This window comes from Melanerpes formicivorus, unplaced genomic scaffold, assembly GCF_026170545.1.
Source record: "Melanerpes formicivorus ecotype bairdi unplaced genomic scaffold, bMelFor1.0.p_v2 SCAF_22, whole genome shotgun sequence".
Classification (NCBI taxonomy): Eukaryota; Metazoa; Chordata; class Aves; order Piciformes; family Picidae; genus Melanerpes; species Melanerpes formicivorus.
In genome coordinates this window covers 7,101,733-7,112,648 of record NW_027142374.1, presented here as the reverse complement: position 1 = coordinate 7,112,648, position 10,916 = coordinate 7,101,733, and the positions used below count along the sequence as shown (strand labels likewise).

The 10,916-nt window shown below is 41.7% G+C and overlaps 1 protein-coding gene across 3 annotated transcripts in view; it reads right to left on the bottom strand.

Moving 5' to 3' along the window:
• Positions 1-10,916, bottom strand: part of CAPN6 (calpain 6) — a 59,108-nt gene that overhangs the window by 4,838 nt on the left and 43,354 nt on the right. For all 3 annotated transcript variants that reach the window (XM_068152007.1, XM_068152008.1, XM_068152009.1), the window contains exons 9-12: positions 9,144-9,266; positions 7,518-7,720; positions 6,756-6,877; positions 72-208 (exon numbers count right to left, since the gene is read on the bottom strand). In XM_068152007.1, the coding sequence (XP_068008108.1) occupies positions 72-208; positions 6,756-6,877; positions 7,518-7,720; positions 9,144-9,266 (585 nt within the window). The remainder of the gene's footprint in view (positions 1-71; positions 209-6,755; positions 6,878-7,517; positions 7,721-9,143; positions 9,267-10,916) is intronic.

The window sequence follows — 10,916 nt, the reverse complement described above, 5'->3', positions numbered from 1 at the left end:
GTAAGCCCAGTGATGCTGTTGTGCTCTCCCCTACCTGTCTTTAGCAGCCCACCCTGCATAGCTTATCTCACCTGGATGATGATAGGACTGTCAATGTTCTTTCTGTAGAAAATCACTTGTGTGTTGAAGATGGCACTGGTTGTGTTATGTTGCACAGGAGAGCGCATGGTTTGGTTCTCACACTTGATAAGAACATAGGGATCTGCCCCTGAAAGACATCATCAACTATTTGGACACAGAATGGCAGTTGACACTTGCCTAGAAACCCAGCAGAAGCAATTATTTTGTGTACCTGGCAGCTCCACTGCTACCGAGCACAGACACAGCACACCAATGCACATCACACCCACTGCTAGCTGCCCATCACCAGCAGAGATGAAATCCTCCACTCTTGTAACAACAGGATGCTCAGAGCTAGAAACCAAGCACCATTTGCCCATCTTAATCCTGGACGGGGATTGTGATCTTTCCACATTCCTTTGCATCCTCCTGGCTCATCTAACAGAAAGTCTTCAAAGTATCATAGTATCAGTCAGGGTTGGAAGTGACCACAAGGATCATCTAGTTCCAACCCCCCTGCCATGGGCAGGGATACCCCCCACTAGATCAGGCTGGCCAGAGCCTCGTCCAGCCTGGTCTTAAACACTTCCAGGGACGGCGCCCCAACCACCTCTCTGGGCAACCCATTCCAGTGAAACTAAACTTCCTGACCTTGCTCTATATGTGAGAGCCAAAACACATCTGTGCATTTGACACGTAGTTCTGGGCCCCTGGGCCAAAATGGAAAGTAAGGAACTGTTGACCATCCACAGTTCCTGTGGAGGGAGAGCAAGGATGGGAACTGCACAGAACTGCTTTTAGATCACTGAATGCAATCCTAATGCCCACATTTGAAAGTGCTGTCTGCTGTATTCTGATATAGATATTAGTGTTCAGGGGTAGTTTTCATGAAGCACTTTTTCTTCCAGAAAGTAAAATACTGTCAAAATGCAGAAGATTCTTTTGAAGGGGTACACAGGCTTCAATGAAATTTTCTGTGGGAAACCGTAAAAGGAAGCCCTTCCCAGTTTCTCCTTCATTCACATGAACTTGAGACAGTGTCTTTGGTTCTATCATTTGGATCAATGCGCATTTAAAGTCTCATTATCACAACACATTTGTGTCCTAGTTTTAAATTACATTTTAATCATATGTAACCCCCTGAGATTATCAACATTCTGAAAATGTTTTATTGTTTTTAGACTGAACATTTTTATGTTTTATAAATATTGCTAATGTTTTCCCATTCCAGTAGGGTGCAAGAGCCCATCTGGAAACTCCTTTCTTTATCCTCAAATACAACAGAGCACTCCACTTCCTAATTATTTTTCAGTTAAACACAGGCACTATCTTTTTGTTTTCTATTTCAACACAACTATTTCTATCCATTCCTGTACTTAGTGATAGCATATCTGTTTTTCTACACTTTGCCACCTTCTAGGTACAGGTTTTAAATAAACCCATTCGATGTGTGTAACTAAGTCAGACCCCTGATCGTTCTTTACACGCTTTTGTCATCATCTACTTGGCAATGCTGCTGCTGTAATGACAGCCGTAATAGTTTTAAGGCAGCTTTAGTTTTTTTAACTATTCATACCCGGGATGATTTTTCTCAAACACATCATTCATTTGTAGGACTGGATGCCAACATCTCATGCAAACAAAACATGTGAAACAGGAGGTAATTCCACTTCTGTGAAGAAAAGTCTCCCCCTGTGCTGCACTCCAAGTACACCTGTCCAGAGATGTGACAGGGCTGTTGCCCTGTCATCATCTCACACTTTCTGCAGCAGGTACCAACCTATTGTCTTCTCTGAGAGAAAATTACTTCCTGTCACTGAGTGTGTGGATTTAGCTCTGGGACATGGGGCTGCACCATTCTGTGTGATTACTGATGGAAAAGCTTTCCCCCCTCCTTCAGAGAGATTTGGAAAATGGATCTGAATAAAATGGGGCTTGTATGAAATGGTGTCAACCACTTTGGCTAAAGGCAAAGAGCAAAGGGACACCTGATCATTAACAGTAATTAAGTAATTAAGGTCATAAGAGGAGGTAAGAAAAGGATGCAGAGCTTGAAGAGGTGACAGGCCTATCTACTGGATGAGGGGGCCGTTAATGAAGGGACTTGCTAAATGAAGAGAAAAGGAAACAACATTAGAAAGAAACAGATTTGCATTGTGAGAAAGAACTAGGAAAAAAGATGGAGGGAGAAAACATGAAAGGCATCTGCACAGCACGACCTCACGGTGGCAGTGAGTGGTCAGTTATGACAGGAGGTCCCACTCCAGTTCAGAACGAAGGAAAGAAATGGGAGAGCTGCACATATGGCATCGATGAGACAAGGGATCTTCTCAGCTGCATTTGGCCCAGTTCTTTGCAGCTCTGGGACCGGTTTATTTCCAGTACAAAGACAATGCAGAAAGGGTTATGAATGTGGAAAAGCAACATCCTAATACTCATACTGAGTTGAGAATTGAAACAGCTGGAGCTGCTGCTCTGGCAGTTGCAGGAGGACTGAGCTGAGCTCTCAAGCACACACAAGACTCAACTATGTGCTGAACACTGCTGTGTATAACCAGCTGCTTAATCTATGCACAGCAGTCTACAGTAGTGTTTGTTCTGGTTTTGGGGGGGAGGGTTTTGAGAACTGGGCTGTGGACCTAACCTTCACATCCTATCTAGAAAATGCTCTTAAGAAAAAGTTCTCAGGGACATTCCCAGTCTTCTCCAGCTAGACCACTCTTACAACAAACTCACTCACTGGAAGAAGGCATGGGCCACACAGAGCAGACAGTGCTGAAACACAAACTTCCTTAGGAACTAAACCAGAAATTTGCAAAAGGCAAAACCCCTTTCTTCTCTGTATCCTAAGGGATGATTGTAATGATGGGATTAAAAGTAATCGGTGTCTTTACAAAGGAAAAATTGTCTGAAGGAGGTTGGAAGAGGAAGGGGAGAACCAGACAGTTCCCCATATCTATGTGCACAAACAACAAAGGAGCATCTGCAAAATACCCTTGTCTTACAAATCATGTTAAATCAGCGGGAGTCTGTCAGAGCATGACATGACACCGAACGCAGCCTAAACTCTTGAACTTTCAGGCCACAGCACAGGCTTACTAGACTACTAAATATTAGCTTCTTGAGAGCTGAGATGCTACAAATGAGAATGTGAAGAAGTCAGGAAACCCTTGTGAAATGCAGCAGGGCTAAGCAGACACAGCACCTCACATAAAAACAAGATGCTAACAACCTTATCACCAGAAAATGAGTAACCTTTGTGTGAGGTCCACTTAGCAGTAGGCAAACACAACCACTTAATCTACCTATTTTCTACATGAATAAACATATTGGTTATGCCTAATCTAAAAGGAAACCCTTACTTGTCAGTCCCAATTGCAGTTGCTGCATGGCCTCTTCTCTCATCTCAGTATTGATTAGACAGGAGGCTGCTGTTGGCTTTCAAATCTAGTTCACATCAGGAAATGCTCCAGGAGCAGCAGGTAAAACATATTCCAGTGACTGCCCATGTGACTGAGGTCTGAGCTCACTTCTGAGAAAGCTGGTCTTTTTCCAGTGCCTGGCTGCTATTTCTTCTTGAGAGAGGCATGGGAGAAGGACCAGACATGGATCCAGAGAAGCCAGAGAGGACACCAGAAATAAGGAGTTGGAAGCACTTATTAGGAAGTAATGGTAAAACATGGGTTATTTAATGCCCCTGGGCATGTTAATTTATAATAATAATAACAAACCAGGTTGGAAGAGACCTTCAAGATCATCACGTCCAACCCATCAACCAATCCAACACCACCTAATCAACTAACCCATGGCACCAAGCACCCCATCAAATCTCCTCCTGAACACCTCCAATGATAGTGACTCCACCACCTGCCCGGGCAGCCCATTCCAATGGGCAATCACTCTCTCTGTATAGAACTTCTTCCTAACATCCAACCTAAACCTCCCCTGGCACAGCCTGAGACTGTGTCCTCTTGTTCTGGTACTGGCTGCCTGGGAGAAGAGACCAACATCCACCTGCCTACAACCTCCCTTAAGGTAGTTGTAGAGAGTAATAAGGTCACCCTTGAGTCTCCTCCTCTCCAGGCTAAGCAATCCCAGCTCCCTCAGTCTCTCCTCATAGGACTTGGGTTCCAAACCCCTTACAATCCAACCAGATAGTAGGCTTCAAGGAATTTCTACATCCACTCTTTTAATCTACAGAAAAAAACAGCCCCCCAAATGTAAGAAACATGTACAATATGCAGGTTTTTATGTTACCAGAAATGGACTCTAGTATCAGTCAGGAGCTTTGCCATATTTCCCAGGAAGGTGCCCTTAGAAGGCAGATGCCAGCTATGGAAGTTATCCTGGTCATCACACAGCTTGATTTTACTGTGTAGCACAAACACCTGCACTGCACATTTGGCTTCATGGTGGTTTTATTTACACACACTGCCTGAATTGTTTGTCTGAAACTGCTATAAGATATGGCATTCTTCAAGATAATCTATGAATGTGAACTCTGTGAGCTGGAGGTACTTAGAAGGGAAAAAAGAAAGATACAAACAGATATTTCACAGCAGAATTCAAGATAATGGGGAAGCTACTGAAGGGAAGTAGCTCAGGTCTCTATCAGTGACCCCTGAATGAACGACGTGGAACTACAGGCTGAAAAAAGACAAAGGCCTTTTCCTGAAAGCTTTGTGTTGATACAAAAGGAAGATTGTGGGTTTTTCTCGAAGTTTTATTCAAAGACAAGCAGTAATATTCTTATAGGCTTTCTGTTCAAACCCCCCTGTGCTTTTGATGAATTCACAAGTGGCATCTTGTTTCAAACAGGAAAAAAAAATTGGCAATGATAGACTTTTTTTTTCCCTGTCACTTGATTAATTCAGTACCAATTCACAAATAGTATGACTTGACCTAATTATAAATTATTTTCAGCAGATAAAATAAACAAGCAGAAGTTTTGCTCAGGTTGAAACAGAAAATCAGTGAGTCCATTTCCTATAGACTCTTCTACCCACAATAGTTTTGTTCCCACAATAGTTTTCATTTCTGTCAGCCCACACTGGGTGCTGCAATCAAAATAGAAGAAGATGCTTCAACTCAGCCTGACCATGTGTGGTAGTACTGGGTCCTATTTGGGTTTTGCTGTAGTTACTAGTATTTATTACACATTGGTTCTAAGTCCTGTTTGTATATTCCTGAGGGTCTGTGTCAAAATGCACCAAATCCCACTATGCCCTCTGAGCTCAAGCCTGGTCTTTGGCAGCTGCAGACAACTGCTTTTAATGATCTTGTTAAGAGTCTAATTGTGCTAAGCATTTCAAAATGTTAAGGGTGGAGAATTGGCTTTTATTGCTTTACTGCAGGGAATGTTAAGAGAAAAATATTTATGGAATTTTAAAAGCAAAAAACCACCCCAAAACACTTTTAGATGAATCACAGAGCACGAAAAAGGACATGCTGCCTCTTTCCAATGCACTGCACATACAGCCCCTTCAGTCTGAGCCACCTGTCCTGCCTTGCTGAGAACATGAAGCCATACCACTTGGCTGACTGAGGTGTTTGTGGCTCCTGTTTCTCAAGAAAAACACCAAGAAATATTATCTGAATCAATTTCCTGTATCTCTTCCCTCCAACAGTCCTGTCCCCTGAAGAAACAACCAGACTTAACAGAAAGCAGCTTTCACAGTGCAAGTCACATTCAGTCACTACTCTGTGGGTGCCAGGAATAACTATGAAAAGGGGACTGGAATAAAATTGTAACCAGCTGGTGGCAGAAATTTTACAGCTACTTAGTAAAACTGTAGAGGAACTGTACTACAGGTTTTAGTCTACTACCTTCTATGCCAGAAAAAGTAAATGCAATAAAGCTCCACATCTTAAACTGCAGAGAGCTGAAGAGTTATCTGGAGCAAACAGAACAGATATTTCAGGATCCTCTTTAATTTCCCATTTCATATTCACCATGGTGTCACCTTTGCTTTCTCACTACCAACCTCTCAGTGTTGGGTGTCTCTACCTTCTTCTTTTCCACTATTCATGGGAAATGAAGTCTGACAGATGGAGAGTAGGAGTAGAAAACAAGGATGTAAGTAACAACTGGACAAGTCTCTTAATTAGTTGTCAACATCAGGTGCCGGAAAGATATTTCTGTGTCCTTCAGGACAATTCTTTTGACATACAGACACCCAGCCCTGTACAAATCTTTTCACCTCTCTCTGTGCTAGTTTAAACCAGCTGAAAATAGTTGTTTGAAAACCATAATTTCCTCCCTGAAGTGCTATTAAGCTTGTGGTAATGAATAACAAAGTGCTTTGAAGGCCCTGAATGACATTGCTGAGGTAAGTGTAATACACTACATGAGTCAGTGTGATTCAGCTGTTTCCCTGGATATTTTCCATTTAGGAAACACATAACCCTGAAAGGTGAATTTCTTATTAATCCCAACAAAAAGCTTCTCAAGAGGATCTGGCTACTACTGCCCATCTGGACCAGCATAGATGACAAAACTCTTGCTATTCTGCATCATCTAATTCATCTGATGTCTTCTGTTGAGCAGATTTTACTGCTCAAAAAAACCCCACACCAAACAACAATAACAAAATCAGTTTGTTAGGATAGCTTCTCACTGCTTACATACCACTGCAGATCACCTTTGGAAGACTGAAGACATCCCTTCCACTCTTCCAGGCTTGATTTATACTTACCGCCTGATCTGTCTTGCTTCTGTAAGCCCTCTGCAGAGTGGATTTTGACTTGGGTGACTCTGCATGGGTAGCCACAAAGAAGACTCCAACATGTAATTTTAGGCTTATCTGCCTTCAGCTCCCTGAAAAATCATGGAAAAAGCAATGGAAGCAACAAATGTCAAGAAAGCAGTTGATAGTTGTGGAAATTTGGCATTTTCAGAACGTAAGATTTATACTCTTTCCCCATCTGCCATTTTGGAAGCTTGTGGTACAGAAATGACAGAAATAAACAGAGCAGAGCAACCCAAATCTGTGACATCTTTCACACAACAGTTAAAGAGTGGTGAAAATAACCCACTTCAAATCCTGCATAATAATACCAAAGCAAAGCAAAATTCAGTGGGTCTGATTTCACTTAACACTAGTTTTGCCCTTGCAGATGACCAACGGTTTCAAAGGAGATGGCCAAAGATATAAACAGTATCAACTGCAGCTGCAAGCACCTGTGCTCAGTGTTCTGACCTAGGACTGGAAACTACAAAAGCCAAACTAAATGGTCAAAAGACTGGAACTGAATTTGCCCAAAAGAATTTGTAAGTAAAAATGTCCTGACCGTGCACAAATCCCAGGGAGCCATCTGAAAATTTTGGGGGGTGACCTTCATCATCTGAAGGGCCTAGTTCTGGAGCAGTATGAGCTAGGCAACCAGACAACCATTTCCAAGGGGGTGCAGCCAGTGTGGGCAACAGAGGATCTCATGCAGCTCTAAGTGCAACATACCTGAGTTTTGATGGCACATCCGTGAAGAGCCTCAGGATAAACTTTGTAATGACACCAGGATGATAGGTAGTTGGGATGAGGATGTAGCGGCCTTGCTTAAGGATCCTCCTCAAGAACACAGTGCGTGTGTTGATGTAGGGAGATGTGGCCACTCTCTCCTGTACAGTGAGCTTGTGTAGTCGATAGCTTCTGTTATCCTCCACCTACAGTCACAGAGCAATATGGGATTAATGCAGGGATGGATATCAGAGCAAACAGTCACGAGTTCCTCTGCTCATCGCACAGCCTTTCATGGGCAGAAAAGACAATGTGTAACAAAGGCAAATATTTTTTCCCCACTGGAGCTGTGGCAAAGATAGTCCTCATGGGCTTCCAAGCAGTGCTGTTCTGCACTTTACTGCATCAGCATATGTATGTATACCCCTAAGTGGAGGTAAAAGGCTGGGACTGGCAAAGACATGCATCCTAACAGAGACATAATGTGGCTGTGGAGGTTTGAATCCTGTGAGAGATACTCCAAGGACTCTGCCTGCTGAGCTATGCTGCCATCTTACATGAGGCTAAAATTAATTTGCCTCCTTCACTATGGTAAGAGAGCATACCAGCCTTGCAGAGCAGGCTCTCAACCCAGATGCACAAAACTGTACTTTAATTGCCCTTTCCTGAATACAAAAGCCACAGAATAACTGTTTATGTTTTGTTCTATGCTTGAAGCTGTTCTTAACTATTAACACACTCTTCAGGGACTGGTACTTGCCACACCACTGTTATAATATATATCTATTTCTTAAGCAACTCCTGCAGGCACAGAGAGCCCTGCATTCCTCTAGTAGTTCTCTTATCTTCAGATGAGTTAGACCTCTTCGGGAGGCCTTTAGTCATGATAATGAGCCTTTGGGTTAGAACATTTCTGAAATAGAAAAAAACAAAACCACAAATGGAAACAGAGATAGAGCACTGATATTTTTCTGAAGGTATGATCTGTTTTTCCAAGCCTTTCCAAATTAGCCACACAGGCATGAACAAGGCAAGGTGAATTATGCTGCTTTCCAAAATGCCACTTTTCAACATGTGATTAGCAGGTGCTGTCAAAGGAATAGTGTGATACCAATGTCAGCAGCTACACCCGTTAAAGACTGGCTATTCCTTAGGGTCATTTCCTATTTAAAAACACTCCTGACTCTTTTTCCTAAGTGACAAAAGAAAAACTGCAGACTTTTCAAACTCATTCTCATGGCTATATTTGCTGATGAAATGGAAGCAGGAGCCTCCAGTGAGAAGAAGAAAAAACCACTCCATGCTAACATTTTTTTTTCCTTTCTCTTCAAAGCTTAGGGTAGAAAAAGCACTGAAAAGCACTTAAAAGCACTTATTTTGCAATAAGGAAAAATGACATATGCTCCTTTAGTTCAAACAGAGTTTCACTGAACTAAATTCAGGTGAGTTCAAATAGTCTGTCAAATGTCAACTTTGGTGCCTGAGTGCAGTACACACTCAAAGCTCACCTTGAGAGGAGAGCCAGACTCTGCCATGATAATAATTTCTCTAAATGCCATAGATTTTATTGCCAGGCTAAAGCAGAGCTGCTGGACAAACTCTAAACCAAGAGTGCAGATGGCTACCTACCTTGAATATTTCAAAGCCAATTGGGATGATGTCCCCTTTCCCTTCTTTCTTGTATTTGCGGCGATCCTCCTGTTGTAATGAGACCAACACTTTGTCCTCAGTCTTCTTAACATCAAAGATGTACTAGTAGAAGAGGGAAGAAGGTAAGCTGTTAGAAATGCTTTAGGATCCTGAGGGCAAAGACATCACCAAGGAAATATGTGCATACAAAGGAAGCACATGAAAATACACTGGGGGTAAGCGTTCTCTGTGTAACAGATGTTTCTGGCATGATAAGCATCTTAAACCAAAAGAATCAGAGACACTAAACCAGGTAATTCACACACAGGATCGTGTGAAACAGTATTACAAAACAACTGTTGAGGCAGCAGAAGAGAACATTCCTCTGAAAACAAAAGATGAAGGATTAATTTTTTTTAAATAGCTATATAAAAATAATGAGCAAGATAAAATTAATAAGAATAAGATAATTAATAAGAGTAGATAATGAGAATAGACAATAACAATAGGAGTAAGATTAATAAGGTAAGCTCATAGGTTAATAGGTCTCTTCTAGGTTGAGTGATTTAGGATTTTTCCTGTGTGCCCTGGCATTTCAAAAGTGTGCTATAGACTACAGAATCTTTTTGTTTTCTTTTTCAGAGGTTAATTCAGTGATTTGATTTTAATATAGTTCTTTTGGTTGAGCATTGATTTCTAGTATTAGCATAGGTTAGGCCAAGGGATATTACAGAATGTTTTTCAGTCTTTTCTTTATATTCATGATAGGATAGTGCTTTAAGATAAGGATGATGTTGAGATTTAACAAAAAAAAAAAAAAAAAAAAGGTGGTGGGGGGGAATTTTCTAAGCCATCACATAGAGAGAGATTTAGTGTAGAAAGGCCAGTAGATTTGTTAGTGTAGGAAAGAGATGTGTGTGTGTTTTATCACCTACAGGCCCTCAGGGATACCAGCAAGAAAAGTAAAGCCATGTCATGAGCTGGAGAGATCAGTTCTACAACTTGGTACTGCAGACATCTCAGCTGACAACACAGGATTCAACACATAGGCAAAACACCACTAGAAACACCACAGCTGAATGAAGGCTAACTGAGACTGATGGCATTGATCTGAGGCTGACTGCATGTAAATAAAACCAGAAGACATTTGAATTTGCACTGAATACCACAACTGATTAATTATTGTGTGATTAGGGAACATGTTCACATGGGTTTGTGTGTTAACTCACCAGAATATCATAGTTAAGTAGCAATCTCCAATAGCTAAATCTAAAAAGTTGGTTGAGTGGCTTAAATTTAAGGGGGTGGATTTTTATAGCTGTAGGGATAGTGATAACTTTGTTGCTTGTGTCTATCGTTTGAAAGTTTTGGCTGATGATTATAAATATGGAAAAAGCAGAAGGCATGTATCATTGCTTGGGACTTCTGTTAGCTGCTTCAGCTGTTAAGGGCTTCTGGGACTACTTCTGTAAATGGCACTCTAAGACTCTGTAATGCACTGCAGCAATAAATGACTTCTGAGATTCTCTGCTCTCTGCATTTCTGGAATCTCATTGCTATACGGCAACAGAGTTTGTGCCTTCATTCGTCACCCAATGGCCCCCAAATCGGGGGAAGAACAACACTATGCCAAGTTTAGACAGATGCCATGTTCTTCCATGCTCAAAGACTTTTAAATGTGAAGCAAGCACATAAAAGCATAAAACTGCAGCTGTGCACAGCTGGGTATGAAGTGCACCACTTATTCTGATTTAAGCCAAAATTCTATGACAG